This window comes from Canis lupus, chromosome X, assembly GCF_011100685.1.
Source record: "Canis lupus familiaris isolate Mischka breed German Shepherd chromosome X, alternate assembly UU_Cfam_GSD_1.0, whole genome shotgun sequence".
Lineage (NCBI taxonomy): Eukaryota > Metazoa > Chordata > Mammalia > Carnivora > Canidae > Canis > Canis lupus.
Genome location: NC_049260.1, coordinates 122,451,047 through 122,465,983, shown reverse-complemented (window position 1 = coordinate 122,465,983; position 14,937 = coordinate 122,451,047). Strand labels below are relative to the sequence as shown.

Sequence of the window (14,937 nt, the reverse complement as noted above, 5' to 3'; positions counted from 1 at the left end):
CATTTCTCCAAAAATATGAGCAAATGGCCAGGGAGCCCACGCAAGCATGCTCACCATTATGAGTCGTCAGGGAAAGGCAAGTCGCAATGTTGATGAGCTCCCCTTTCCTGCACCCTGGGCTGGGCAGACCCTGGGGCCGTCGCACCTTGCTGCTGGTGTAGCCACTGTGGTCTGGTGGCTCCTCGGAAGGACAAACCCTAGAGTTCCCGCACGACCAGCCATTCCTGGCTCTAGGGCCGGGAGAATGGATGTCCACACAGAAACTTGGACATGAACAGGAAATACTGAATAAGAGCCACAAAATAGGAAAAAAAAAAACCCCTCGATTCCCCTTAGGTGGTGAGTGAATAAACTAGCAGTAATAAAGGACAAACTACTGACCTGTGCTGCAGCCTAGAGGAACCTTGAAAACATGCTGAGCAAAGGGAGCCGCTCACAAGAGACCCCATACGTGAGATTCCATTTCTAGGAAATGTCCAGAAGAGGCAAATCCATAGACACAGAAGAGCGATCAGTGGGTGCCAGGGGCTGGGGCAGGGGGTGTGGGGAGTGACTGCTGGAGGGGACAGACGTGCTTTTGGGAGTGATGGTAATGTCCTGAACTTCCCTGGTGGCAGTGGCTGCACGGCTCTGTGGCTGTCCTAATAACCACTGCACTGGCCACTTAAAAAGGATCACTGGTGCGCTTAGCACCACGGTCCCAGCCCTACCCCAGGCTGGCACAGCCCTGAGCGGGACACCTATCCTTTCCTGGGCACCGGGGGTCTCTGAGAGTCAGGGCTGTGCAGAGGAAGGGGAGCAGGTTGGGTGTCCCAGGCCTGGCCACTGCTCAAGGCTCTGGGAGACCCCGAGCCATACTTGCGGTCATGTTTCTGTCTTGGCTGTCTGCTGTCTGGACGGTGTCCCACCCACCCCCACCTGTACCCTCAGGCCACCCTCATGCGTGTCACTCAGACAGTGTCACTTGGGCAGATGGGGAGAATGAGTCAACGACGTAGTAATCAGGCCCAAGTAGCCAGTTTTACTCGGAGGAGCTTCCAGAGTCGCCGGCCCTTTGACGTGGCTCCATGGCCCCGAGCAGGCTTGCAGGGCAGTGCCAGGCGGCTGTAGCCCAGAGGCCCGGAGCCCAAGGGCAGGGAGCTGGGCTGCAAACGCGAGAGCCGAGCACGCCCCCGGCCCCACATCTGCTGCCCCCCACAGGGCTGCCTAGCCCGAAACGCCACCACAGCCCGAGCCTCCCTTGCCCACCTCAAGTGCAGACACTTGGAGGAATCTGTGGTGATGCTGGCTGTGCAGATCATTCCGGGGCGTTCCTCAGAATAGTAGGCGTGTCAGGGCGAGGGGCAGCGGGGACCTAAAAGGGAGAGGCAGGCTCAGCGTTCCCCTTGATTCCACTGCTCACACGGGGCTCTCTGGAGCAGGCCAGGCCGCTCCGGTTGTCAGGGTTTGGGTCCGGAGGATCGGTGGTCAGCCTCCCCCTCCCTGAAGCCCTGAGCTCCAGGCCAGGCGGGTCCCTGTCGGGGATCCCAGTTGCCCTCGGGGTGGGGACTATGTCCGCTGGGAAGTCTGGCCAGCTGTTCTTCCTGTGAGGACCAAGGTCGTCACGGGCCTCCCCTGCCTGGGGTGGACGATTTGCCAAGGAGAATAAGCTTCTCCCGGAGGTGTTCCTGAGGAGTAGACTACCATCAGGTCCCCCGCAGGCTGTGTCGTGCCTTCAACACTCTGGATATTTCTACAGCGCTGGCCAGAGCGTGGTCCCCGGCACCATCACAACCCAGGCCAGTCCCAAGCACTCCTTTGCAGGGGCCCCAGCAGGGCAGGTGCGGGGCGGGGGCCCCCCGGCCTGGCCGGCTAGTGAGCGCCACACTCTTCCCTGCCCAGGGCCGGGCCTGCGCCCAGAAGCAGTTGCAACTCATGGACCAGCTGCTGGATGCGGTGCGGAGCCTGAACGTCGGAGGCGCCAGCTGCTCCAGGTAAAGGCTCGGGATGGGCCCTTCCCAGGATGGCTGGCGGGCGAGCCCAGGGAGGTCATCGCCCCTGAAGGTGCAGTGCCAACTGCGGCAGGTGGCACCGGTGCTGTCCCTGCAGGCAGGCGGGCTCTCCAAGGCGAGGGGCTCGGTCCCGGCTGCTAAGGCAGGGCAGGGACGGGGGATGGGGGAGACACTGTCTCCTGGCCTGTATGCCTGGTGTCGTTTTGCCCTTTCGGTCTCCCCCAGGGGCTGAGGGCTCCCTTGGCCCGAGGTCTCAGGCAGTCTGCCGGCCGGTCCCTGGCGGCCATGCTCTGGCCAGTGACACCATGGCCTCGGGGCTGCCTTGGCAGTGCGAAGGAGCACTTGGAGGACACCAGAGAGAAGAACGAGGCGCTGCTGGGGGAGGTCCTATCCAGCCCATGCCTGCAGACGCTCCTGAGCCCAGAGTGTGACCCATGGCCCGTGGATGTGCAGCCCCTCCTTGAGCAGCAGAGCGATGACTGGCAGAGGTACGTGTCCGCCTTGGCTCTGTCACCCGAGACCGGCCCTTCCACGGGGGGCCTGTGGGGGCCCCGATGCCTGCCGTGGCACAGAGCTGCCTGGATCCTCTCTTTCCCTGCAGGGCCCGCCCCTCTGTGGAGTTGGAGGAGGAGAAGGTGATGGAGCTGGCCAGGCAGCTTCAGGAGAGTGTTGCCAAGCTGCAGACGCTCAGGGTAGAGGTGAGGGGTGCCAGCTTCTGGGGGCCGTGAAGCTTGGGAGTGGGTGAGGGCCTGACTGGAGAGGCCCCCCACTGTGTGTCTTAGGGCAAGGAATATCACTTCCCCAGCCTCGGGTGCCCCATCTTTACAATAGATGTGTTGTGAGGCTTAAGGGAGGTGGTATATGCCCAGGGCTCAGTGGGTTCTAGAATGGTGTGGATGCTCAATGCATGTGAAGGGGAGAGGCAGACAAACCTTGGGCAGCTGTGGGGAGGCGTTCTGAAGAATGGAGAGGATCCCCCTCCTGCGGGCTGTGCACCAGGCCCTGGGGTCTGGGCTTCCATGTGCTTTCTTACATGTGGCCTTCCCAGCAGCCCTTGGCCTGGCCTTCTTTTCTCAAGGGGGAGACTGAGGCCCACACCGGCCGCTGTGGGGGGGCTGAGGCTGGTGGGGAAGCCAGGCGGCTTTGCTCAAAACCAAGCTGCTCTTTTTTGCGTCTGGTTTTCTGTACGATGCGGGGCGAGCCTCGGTGGCCCGGGGCCAGGCGGGGCAGCCTCAAGGGCCCCTCCGCCTCTGGCTTTGCAGTGCTTTGCGCAGCAGAAGCAAGGAGCTGCTGTGAGTGGGGCCGACACCAGCACCCTGGACCAAAAGCTGCGCCTGGTCATCTCCGACTTCCACCAGCTGGTTGTGGCTTTTCTGCAAGTGTACGATGACGAGCTGGGCGAGTGCTGCCAGCGTCCGGGCCCCTACCTGCACCCGTGTGGCCCCATCATCCAGGCCGTGTACCAGACTCTGACTTCGTGCAGCCAGGTAAAAACCAGCCTTTCCTCCCCTCCTCCCAGCGGCCACTGCCACAGGGGGCTGGGACGGGCTTGGCACAGGCCTGGGGCGGGTGGAGAAGGCGCTTCTCCTGGTGCCCGGGAGGGATGAGGACTGCCAGGGATGTCTCCTGACAGCCCCGCTCCCCTTCAGGGGGCTCTTAGCTGAGCCAAGCCCCCAGGCCCAGAAGAGGCCCATGTCCTGCCCACGCTGGGTCCTGCTTGACCGTGTGGGACCCTCGTCCCCGCCTCTGGCTTTGGTCTCCATACTGGGGTCGCTGTCTTCACAGTACGCACAGATGTATCATGGCCTCTTTATTCTGGTGTGCAACCAGGAACGACGCCAGCCAGCCAGCCAGATGTTTGGCTGGCTGTGCTCTTGACCCAGCTCAGACAGATAGGAAAAAGTGGTCTCACGCTGCTGAGCTGACTACATAAATATTGACTTACTCATTTTGTTGTTCACGTGTCAGATCCCTAGAGTCCAACCTAAAACCCTGGGTTGCTTAGGATTATGAGTGCACCTGCCACACGTGCCACACGTGCCACACGTGCAACTCGGACATTGACTCATGGCCTCCATGACATTTGTCTCGGTTTCCCCCTATTTTAGTTTAAGTGCTGCTGAAGCAGGCCCTGGCTTGGTTGTCTAACACAGAGACTCCTAGACTTCCAGACCTCTGACGGGCCTGTCCTTCGCAGTTCTGCCAACAGGGCAGGATAGGATACATTCCCTTCTCATCAGGAAGCCCCCCCCCCGCCTTTAAATCTTGGGACATTGATTTTCCCACTGCACTGGGCCTGGAGGAAGGGACCAACCATGGGGAACTCTGGTTGGTGACTCCCCAGCTGGCCGGGAGTCCTGTCCTCACCCCAGGCTGTCCGTCTTGCGGGTTGATGCCACATGCTCGAGGGTCTTGGGAAGAGCATGTGTCCCACGTGACCCTGGGTGGGAAGCGGGATCAGACCACCAGCATTTCATGCCTCCCTCTCACCTTTCCTCCCAGCTGTTGAAAGCGGTCACGGAGGTCACTGACACCTCGGCAAATGCCGTGCAGATGGTGGAGCAGCAGCAGGGCGAGCAGATGTGTTGGGGCAGCAGCAACTCCATCATGAGTCTAGGTACGTGGGTGCCGCTTCCTGGGGCTATGCCCACCCGCATGCCGGCGCATAGGGCTGTGCCACACAGGGCTGTGCCAGTGTACTTTGGCCGAGTGCTGGCCTCACACACAGCTCCTTCTTGCTTGAGCAGCATTTGGGGAGTGTCTGGGGACCGTCCCTGACTTTCTTCTTCTGACGCATAAGGTTTTTCTTCCCTTAAAAAAAATTGCTTTCTACAGATTATAATATAAAAATATTATTTGTGGGAAGTTGGGATAACTCAGAGATGGTTGATGTTCATATTTTGGTCTATTTAGCTCTATTTTAATATTTTTGCCTCTCATCGTTTTTTATTTCTCTGTGTAAGCGTAATCTGAACACATTTACACTTTTATGTTATGTTCTTTCCCTGGGACCACATCATAAGCATTTTCCTGAGGCGCCTGGCTGGCTTAGTAGAGAGAATGCGACCCTTGGCCTTGAGGTCATCAGCTCAAGCTCCACGTTGAGGGGTGTGGATGTTACTTAAAAGAATGTTAGAAGTATTTTTGCATGTTCTGGAAGTGAGGTTTTTAATTATCAAACACTCTTCTACTCAGGTATTTGCCATAATTTGTTTGACATTTCCTATTATTCAGCCTGTAGGTCATTCTCAGCTTTTTACTGTTACGCATGGTGCTTGGCCCGATTCACAGTAGTAGAAAATGGAAGCAATCCAGTTTTACCATTGGGTAGAGCTTGGGTAAATAAGGGTACGTGTGTATGGTGGGGTCATTGTTATTGCAAAAGTCGGTTTCGAAGACAAGAAGGACTGACTGCACACTGCAGAAGGTTAAAGGGAAAGTGCAGGATCATGTCACCTTTGTAAAGGACAGGAGTGTCGAAGACCCCCTTGTGGGAAGCGAGCTGGGACGTGGGCACTGGTTTACTCTGTGCGGGAGTCAGAGGCGGTGTGGTTTCTCTACCCCGCTCCGTGTTCTGCGGATGCTCCCTCATGAGCCTGGGTCACTTAGGTAAGCCACCCCTCTCCCCCGGGCAAGCTTGCCAAGAGATGCAGGAAACACATTTAGACGTAAAGCATGTTCCTTTCTTTCTTTCTTTCTTTCTTTCTTTCTTTCTTTCTTTCTTTCTTCATTCATTCATTCATTCATTCAATCCACCAACAGGTTATGTTTTATTTATTTATTTTTATTTAAAAGAATAGTTTTATTGGTGTTCAATTAGTGTTCCCAGTTTAGACTGTGTCCTGAGGACGGGGCTCCCGGCGTCATGGTGGTGTGGCCCGTCAGCATTTGTGTCTGAGGCCACGCTGGGTCTGTCTGTCTGGTCAGTGCTAGGTCAGACCCTTCTGACATTTCTGTTACTGGATGTGGCAAATTGTATCTGCAAGTAGTCTCAATTAAACTTTTTTTTCTGAATGAGTTTATTGTTTTATTACAGAAATATGCATTCGGAGAAGGTCTTTTTTATACAAATAATACTGTTCAGTTAGGAACCTCAGTTCACAGGAAGAGAAATAGAAAACAGTTGCTTATTTTCCCTGGGCTCTGGCCAACCCCCTTTATTCCAATTGAAGTGATTTTATTCTTATTTATTTGTCTTTTAAAGATTTTATTTATTTATTCACGAGACACACACACACACACACACACACAGAGAGAGAGAGAGAGGCAGAGACACAGGCAGAGGGAGAAGCAGGCTCTATGCAGGGAGCCCGACGTGGGACTCGATCCCTGAACTCCAGGATCACGCCCTGATCATGACAGCAGAGCTTAACCGCTGAGCCATCCAGGCATCCCCAATTGAAGTGATTTTAAAGTGACTACTTGTCTAACCATGACCCAGGTCAAGAGAGAGAGAATGTGCTAGCAAACCTAGAAAGCCCCACGTCTCTTTCTGTCAGCAGCTTCATCTCCCACGAGTGTATCTGTCATTTGTTCGTTGTCATCGCCGCGTAGCTGACAGTGGCAAACTTGTCTGGTGTAGAGCCAGATAATAAAGTTAGGCTTTGTGGGCCACAGTAGCTGGCGATGTGAAACTGGCGGTCGATGTCATAGAGATCCTCTTGGTCTGTGGCTCTGGACAGTCAGGTAATAATCTGCCTCGGTGTGGGTTGCTTTGACTTCACCCCATCTGGAGTTCGTGGAACTTCTTGGACAGGTAGCTTCATTTCTCATCCACACTCAGCCAGGCAGCGCACAGCTCTTGCTTGTCGTGCACTTCCTGCGTGCTCCGAGCCTCGGGGCCTGGCCAGGTCTCCCGGGGGTGTCGGCACAGCCTGGGCGCGCCCGTGGCCCGCTAGACAGCCGGGGTGGGGAGAACTCGGAGCCCTTGTGGACATCTCACTCCCCGGCCCTCTTCCCCAGCCCCAGCTTGTCCAGCCTCAGGCAGTAGCAGTGAAAGAAAGCATTGGACTGTAAAAGTTTCTCCTGAGCTCCGGCCCCCCCCCCCCGCCCCCGCCACCAAGGGGTGGCTTTGGGTCCCAGAGCCTCTGAGTCCTCCCAGTCCTCCCTGTGCATGGACTTCCCAGCCAGCCCTCTCCCCGGGCAGCCAACCTTCTTGCTGCTCTTGGCCTTGGCACACCTACTTGCCACATGTATACCAGGCACTCGGGAGTCTCTTCTCCCTCACTGGCCGGCCACAGAATCATCCGTTGTAAAATTTGTCCCAACATTTATCTTAGTCACCACTGTCACTGACTCCCCCCCCACTAAAGATAATTGCTGTTAATAAAATGCTCCGAACCATGCTATCATTCATAGAATAGTGGTCATTCGTGTCCTTCGCCGCATGCCGCCTCACCTGTGATTGCAGGCCTGCCGGCAGGGCTAACACACCCAAACTATGTGTCTCCCGCTCCCCCAGTGGGAGGCACCAGGGGGGCAGGCCTGGGGCTCGACTCTTATCGCTGCAGCCTCCAGATTTTGTTTGAGATGAGTTCTTGGGCTGCAGACACACCAGAGAAGCGGTCCGTGCCGACTCCAGGCCAGGACCCATCATCAGAACAGCCCTCCCACCTTCCCTGTTCCCACCTGACAAACCCAAGGCCTCGACCTCTGTGACCTCTTCAGGCCACTGTGGAAGGTCCCTGTGTCTGTGGCGTGTCCCTTCCCGGTAGAAGAAGCTGGGCCACTGTTCTGTGTGCTGGTAGCCACGCTGTGTTGGTGGCACATCACTGCCTGTGAAGTGAGGGACCTGAGTGAGGGGTTGGGTGCACCTGCTGGGCCTGTGCCTTGGAGAGGGCCTCGGTGACATGGCGTGGGCAGCTCGTCCCTTCGTCACTCACCAGTCACCATCTCAATTGGGTGGACGCGCAGTCCCATTTCCCTCTGTGCTGAGAGTCAGGGTGGGGGGGGGGGAGTTGACAGCACCAACACGGAGGGGTGGATGGTAGCCATCTGATGGCTGCAATGGTGGGGGAAGCCACAGCCCGAGAGAGAAGAGGGGGGTGTGTGTGGCAGGGTGCGGCAGGCCCAGGGAGGGGGCCGTAGCAAGGGTGCTGGAAGCAGAGGGTCCATACGAGGGGTGGGGTGCACCCAGTGAGACCCTTGCCCATTCTTTCATAAAAAAAAGTGACCGAAATGAATGGCAAACCCAGTCCCCTGGCTGGCCACCTGGCCGAAGCCATCTTTTTCTGGATGGGGGTCCGGGGCATGAAGGCTTCTTCCATTGCCTCCCCGCCCACGGAGCTCCTGCTGGGAGAGTCCACCTGCACCCCAGCTTCCCAGGCCTCCTGTCCCCAGCCTGGCCCAGCACCATGGAAGGGAGAAGAAAGACCTGGAAAAGCAGAGCTAATGGGTCATTCGGAGAAGAGACCTTTCCAGCACACCTTAACCTAGAAAACTGAAAAACCAGCAAAGAGAAAAGCCAACAGCCTTCGCAGTTACAAGTGGTTGCCAAAATGCTGACAAAAAGCAAGGGGAAGAGCTCTGTGGGGGCAGGACGCAGGAGCAGGCAAGTGCTGTGTGAGAATAGAAGAGAGACAGGTAAACAGAATGAGGGCCCAGCTGGGTGGCTAGCGGGCCCTCCGGAGGAGGAAGGGAAACAGGGCAGAGGTGACCCGTGAAGCGATGGGCGTGCGGATCACACAGGACCCCAAGCGTGCTGGGGTCCAAGCTTCCAGAGAGCAACCGCGGCCTCCAGAAGCAAACGCCTCGTATGTTCAGAGGGTCCAGGGCTTCCGGCCTCAAACCAGCAGCAGCCAGACTGAGCCGAGAGCACCTAGGACAATGGGGTGACGTGGGAACAGAGGGAGCACCCAGCGTTGGGGGAGCCCCCGGAGGAGGCTGGGAGAATGTGAGGTTTCGGGAAAGGCAAGTGATGCCCAGAGGGACCTAGGAAAACTGTACCTGTGGAGAAATGTGATCAGGACAGGGAGTGCGGTCAGCTGCCCCCAGCAGGGAGGGTCGTGGGGGCCGGGCTCTTCACCCCAAGGCACACCCGTGGTTCCTGAGCCTCAGAGTCACCCTCTGGACAGGCAGGGCCAAGTGTCAATTAAAGGCCTTGCCACGTGGAAGGGAGGAGACAGGCTGGAGGCAGAGGGGTAGGTGTGTATTTAAGTGAAGGCACCACTACCAGGAGAACCTGCTGGAAGACCCCAGAGCACGCAGGGTGGGGGAGTGGAGTGAGCTACAGTCCCTGAGTGGTCCCTATCTGAAATGGGGACCTCACGGGGCAGGTGCGAATTAAGGTGCCCCCCTCCCCCGCCAGCCCTGAAAGCCCAGCAGCAGGTCATGGCAGTTGCCTGCAGGGGTGAGGGACAGCTGAGGCCATGTCACTTGATGCACACGTGTGAGTGGGTTACCGGTCTGAGCAGTATTGAACACATGGTCACACTCAGAAGAACCCCCGGCTCCTGGGCTCTGCGGTGAGGGTCAGGGTGGGTATGGACGTGACCTGGTGAGTGCGACCTGGCCTGGACCTCAGCCTGGCACCCACAGGGGCCTTCCAGCTGCACCCACCAGCTCCCAGACCTCCGAGCAGCTCCTGCTCGGCAGTTTGTGGGTCACGGTGGGAGTTGGGCACCTAGGCTGCCGAGGGTCAGGTGCAGGGCCGCCTGGGCCCCGAGACCCAGTGAAGGCTTGGCTGCGGGGGTGGGGGGATGGGGGACAGAGAGGGAGCGGCCTCTTCTGGGCTGGAGAGCACTAGGGGTCACTTTGCTGTTTTATTGTTTTGTTTTTTTCCTCTGCAGCCAGCAAAATGGAAGAACTGACTCAGAAATACAAGGTCTTCCGTGACAGTCTGCAGAAAGGCGTGGAGTAGTCTGCGAGCGGGCAGCTGGGCCCTGAAGCGCCAGGTGGCGGGGGCGGGGGGCACAGGGCCGGCAGGAGAGGCCACACCACCTGCCTGCGCCTCTGCCTCCGCAGCAACTCGGGAGGGAGGAGGGAGAGTGCAGGGGAGAGCTGGTGAGAGGGAAGCTCGGGTTCTGAGGAGCCGCCTCATGACTGCCTCTTCCTCTGCCGCCCCACCGCCCGGCCTGCCCTTCTTCCCGTGCCGGCACCCCAAATCCTGGGCCGCACCTCGCTGTGGGCTCGCTCCCTGCTGTCCCGGGTGTCCCCACCCCTGGCCGTCTTCGCTCTGTCTGCGTCGCATCAGCTCCCGTTGCTTCTGTTCCTCCCCCTGCCCAGAGTGGGCGATGCCAAGCCCCAGAAGGCCCCCCTGCTGCCTCCATTGTGAGTGGCCTCGGGGTCCCACGTGAGGCCTCCCTGCAGACCCCCGGCCCAGCCACCCGCACTGGCCCCTCTGGGCCCCAGCGGCCGGGGCGTACGTTCACGGCCTCTTCAGGGCTCCCCCGCACCGGCCTGGGAAGTTCTTGCCAGTGGCCCGACTGGTTGTCCAGGAAGCTGCTCTCTGGACTTCCCAGGGTGACCCAGTACCTCCCGCGAGCACGGGAACAGGCATAACTGGCGGGGCCTCTGCCTCCGGCAGCCCAGGGGCAGGCGGAAGGGAGCGTGAGGAGGGGCCTGCTCGTGTGCCTTCACCTCCCCGGGGTGCTCCGGACAGGCGGGCCTGGGCTGCCTCCTTGTGCCCCTGGCAGGACGCTGGGCCTGTGGGCACCCGGGAGCTCTTGCTCCGGAACCAGGTCCTCGGGCACACCACCTACTTCTGGCCGGGGAGGGCTTTCTTGTGTGGGCCCTGAGGGGTGGGCTTCACTCCCACTGCCAAGCTCCTGGGCCGGGGGCGCCGCGGAGGCACCTCGCACCCCACCTCGCCCGTTGCTCATCCTTCATCGTTTGGTGGGGCAGGATTGGCTCAGCCGGAGCCCATGTGGCAAGTCCAGTCAGGCCTCGCCTCTCTTCCTCCGGCCCGGCAGCCTCTGCAAAAGGCCTCTTAGATATTATGGGTCATTGTCCCCGTGAAGCAGATACCATCTCCCCCTTCCTGGTGGAGGACGAGCCTGTGAGATGTGTGCGCCAGGCCGCGTGGAAAGGTGCCCGAGGTCACTGAGGCGACACCGAGGTCCCATCCCGCAGGCACCTCTCACCCGCTCCCGAGCTCACTGGAGCCTCGGGATGGGCAGCCTGGTTCTTTGTGACCCCGGTGGAGCTGTGCCCTGGGGAAGGGGACTTCTGCCCCGGTGGGAGTCGCCCTAGCTCGGCTGCTACATCCTGGCCCCGGTCAGGCTCGGAGGGAAGGCTGGGTGGGAGGCTCTCACTTCCTCCTCGTGCCTGTGACAACACGTTTCTCCCGGCTCGCGGGGAGCCTGCGTGTGGCCCAGGAGCCTGCTTCCCAATTTGTAAACACGGGGCGTGTGTCCCAGCAGCTGAGTGAGCGAGGGGGCGGCGAGCCGGCTGCACAGGTCCTGCGGCCTTAGGCCTCATTGCCCAACAGGCAGCTGGGGGCGGGCCGCGGCCGCTGATTAAAGGCCGCCTGGAGCAGCCTGTGTGGAGACAGGTGCCCAGCAGCCCAGGAAGCCGGCCAGCACCCGCCCAGGTAAGCCAGCAGCAGGGTGGGTGAGGACAGCTGCCGGGAGCCCGGACGCAGGTGGCCAGGTTGGGGAGAGCGCCTGTGTGCCGGGGAGGCCGGCGGAGGCCCGGCTGCGGAGGCTTGGCTGCCTGCTTCCCGACGCCGGCCCCAGGGCTGCAGGCCCAGGGTGCTGTGCCGCAGGCTCCCAGCCAAGGGGTGTCAGCGGAGCTCCCGTCCTGGGCTGCCACCTCCCCAGGTCCCTGGTGACACGGACCTGGCACACTTGGCCTCTCACGTCCCTGGAGGCGGGTGGCAGAGGCCTCCGGGCCGGGGTCTGGGCACGTGAGCGCTACCTTGTGCTGTTTCCTAGTTGGTAGTAGTGACAATGGCCGGGGAGAGACTGGGGCACAGGATGGAGAGGGTGCCTGGCCCTGGACAGAGGGCTTGGAGCGTCGGCCACGGGGGCATCCCCGTCACTTTGGCCTTCAGGTCTTGTGCCTCTTGCTCCGGCAGCTTTAGGCTTCGCTGTCCCTGTGAGCGCGTCACCATGTCCGAGGCGCCCCGGGCCGAGACTTTCGTCTTCCTGGATCTGGAAGCCACTGGGCTCCCCAATATAGATCCCGAGGTGGCCGAGATCTCCCTGTTTGCGGTGCACCGCTCGTCCCTGGAGAACCCGGACCGCGACGAGTCCGGGGCCCCCGTGGTGCCCCGGGTCCTGGACAAGCTGACGCTGTGCATGAGTCCGGAGCGCCCGTTCACCGCCAAGGCCAGCGAGATCACCGGCCTGAGCAGCGACAGCCTGGCGCGGTGCCGGAAGGCCGGCTTCGACCACGCCGTGGTGCGGACGCTGCAGGCCTTCCTGAGCCGCCAGGAGGGCCCCGTCTGCCTCGTGGCCCACAACGGCTTCGATTACGACTTCCCGCTGCTGTGCACGGAGCTGCGGCGCCTGGGCGCCCACCTGCCCCCGGACACCACGTGCCTCGATACGCTGCCCGCGCTGCGGAGCCTGGACCGCGCCCACAGCCACGGCACCCGGGCCCAGGGCTGCAAGGGCTACAGCCTGGGCAGCCTGTTCCGCCGCTACTTCCGGGCAGAGCCCAGTGCAGCCCACTCGGCCGAGGGCGACGTGCACACCCTGCTCATGGTCTTCCTGCACCGCGCCGCTGAGCTGCTGGGCTGGGCAGACGAGCGGGCCCGAAGCTGGGCCCACATCGAGCCCATGTATGTGCCACCTGATGGCTCGAGTGTTGAAGCCTGAGTGCCAGGGACTGGGTGATGCCACCACCCTGGGGGGGGGGCGGGACGGGGGATGAAGCCCACTCCCAGCACCGTGGGCGGCCCCGGTTTGACCCTTCAGTCAGGCTCTGCGGTCCTGGAGCTGGCACCGGACCAGTGCCCCGCGGCCCCTGCCCCTGCCCCCTTAGCCAGCTAGCCCCGGGCCCGTGCACCTGCTAGGCCTTCTCCTGGCCCTGGCCGTCTCACCTTGTAGCCCTAGAGCTTTCTCCCAGCTCCATCCCGGGACTGTGCTCTAGTGGTTTGCTGCTGCAAGCTTCCACCCTTCACTCGGCCTCACAATAAATTTATTATCAACGGCTACTCACCCGCTGAGTTTCCAATTGACCCGTCCACCCTGCCCAGAGGGGGCAGACAGGGAGCCAGGCCGGAGCGGAGCCCCTGGGGCTGTCCCCTTGTGACCTCTGCTGGCGGTGAGCCCGGTGGGTGGGTGAGTGGCCGTTGCTCACCAGCTGGGCCGAGGTGACAGGCGGAGGGCTGTGGGTCCGAGCCTCGGCCCTCCTCCGTCACTGGTCTGCTGTAGCCTCGGTTATCGTACCCTCCCTGCGTTGTCATCCCAGAGGCCCCGAAAATTGGTGAGCAGGGCCTTAGGGACATCTCCCTGGACGCGGAATCACCTGGGAGGGAGTTGGAAGAGAGCCGCCAGGCAGCTCTGGCCTTTTCGGCTCAGAGTGCTGTGCGTTCAGAGCTGTCCGTCTGTCTAGGTGCACGGCCTGCCGACCCTGGGCCACTCCTTCCTCTCCTGAGCACCTGGCCCTGCTCTGCAAGGTGGCAACAGGCTGAAAGGAGGCGGGCACGCAGTGCAGGACAGCTCCTGCCGTGCTCAGGGCGGTGGGGGATGTGGGTGCGTCCCCCTTCGCACACGGGCGCACACGGAAAGGGCCTCATGTGGGCCAGTCCTCGCCCAGGAGGAGCCACTAGTGCACGCGGGCTGGGGGTGCCTGGGGTGTGGGGCTGGCTCGGTGAGGAAGGACCTTGCGCCGGGCCCTGTGTCCCGTGTGGCTTGGCCTGAGGAGGGCCAGGAGGCTGCTGTGTGGGGAAGGCAGCTTCGCTGTCTCTGCTCGGCATTGGGGAGCCAGTAACCTGCCTCTGGGGCCCCGCCTGTGTCACCAAACAATGGGGCAAGGCAGGGCGGGATGTCTAGAAGACAGGGAGAGCAGGTGAGAAGGGGTGGGGTGGGTGGGGCGGCCACGCCCGAGAGTGACTCGCATGAGCAAAGGCCTGAGCCTTGAGCCAGCCGGGCCCTCTCGGGGGACTAACTAGGTCAGAGTGACTAGAGCCGCGGCAATGTGCAACGTACAGGAATGGTGAGGTCGGAACACAGGCAGTGGTCACCTCGGGCCACCCCCGCGGCCGGGGCGAGGGCTCTGGACTGACCCAGGGCGATGGGGAGCCACAGAGGGTCGTAGGCAGGAGAGGGGCAAGAAGTGATCTCTGTTTCTACGGGCCTCTCAGGCTGCTCTGCGGAGAACGGACTAAAGCCGGCCTGGGCGGGCGGGGCGGGGGGGGGACAGGATGGCAGCGGCCGGAGAGAAGAGAGCGGGGTTGGGGTTGCCGTGTTGGAGGGGAGCCGCCGGCCTGGCTGAGGGCGCGCGGTTCGGGAAGGCCGTCTAGGGCGCCAGGTCGGGGTGCGGGGTGCTGTTGAGCTTCCGCAGCAAGGCTGCTTGGCCGCCTGCCCCGCGACAGCACCCACCGGGAAGAGGGGCACAGGCCAGGCACGGCAGCCGTCAGCCCCGGAGCCCATACCAGGCAGGAGCTGGAAGGCCGGGGACCGCCACCCGGGGGGAGGCCGAGCCATACGGTGCCCGACGGGGCTGCGCCCCGGTTGTCTAGCCTCGGGGCTCTGGGCCGCCGCGTTGCTGATGCCAGGAGGGCCCCTTCTCACTCGGGGCCGGGGCGGGCCGCCAGCCTGAGCTGTGGTCTCCGGGCCCAGCGGTCTCTGGCCCCCAGCTCGGCCTCTCCTGGCCCCCCTCCCTGGGCCACACTGCTTTGGGCCCCACGCACGCAGCCGGGGGCTGCCCCACTGCTGCCTGGGAGCAGCGGCGTGCTGGGAGCGGGTGAGCCTATGGCTGTGTGTGCCTGTGTGCGCGTACCTCCCTCTCTGAGTGTGTGCGTATGTAAGCACACGAGTGTGGGTTCCGCATAGGTGTC

General features: G+C 61.3%; 2 protein-coding genes across 2 annotated transcripts in view; both read left to right on the top strand.

Moving 5' to 3' along the window:
• The window catches only part of HAUS7 (HAUS augmin like complex subunit 7), a 30,179-nt gene extending 20,264 nt beyond the window's left edge, over positions 1 to 9,915 (top strand). The window contains exons 5-10 of the mRNA XM_038588641.1: positions 1,882 to 1,973; positions 2,321 to 2,479; positions 2,593 to 2,689; positions 3,254 to 3,478; positions 4,494 to 4,608; positions 9,779 to 9,915. Of these exons, the coding sequence (XP_038444569.1) occupies positions 1,882 to 1,973; positions 2,321 to 2,479; positions 2,593 to 2,689; positions 3,254 to 3,478; positions 4,494 to 4,608; positions 9,779 to 9,849 (759 nt within the window). The 3' untranslated portion in view covers positions 9,850 to 9,915. The remainder of the gene's footprint in view (positions 1 to 1,881; positions 1,974 to 2,320; positions 2,480 to 2,592; positions 2,690 to 3,253; positions 3,479 to 4,493; positions 4,609 to 9,778) is intronic.
• Positions 9,916 to 11,381: 1,466 nt separating this feature from the next.
• LOC119878095 (three prime repair exonuclease 2) lies at positions 11,382 to 13,937 on the top strand. Its single transcript, XM_038588642.1, has 2 exons — positions 11,382 to 11,520; positions 12,007 to 13,937. Exon 2 carries the CDS (start codon positions 12,041 to 12,043, stop codon positions 12,749 to 12,751), a length of 711 nt encoding a protein of 236 aa, XP_038444570.1. The 5' UTR covers positions 11,382 to 11,520; positions 12,007 to 12,040; the 3' UTR covers positions 12,752 to 13,937.
• Positions 13,938 to 14,937: the final 1,000 nt, after the last annotated feature.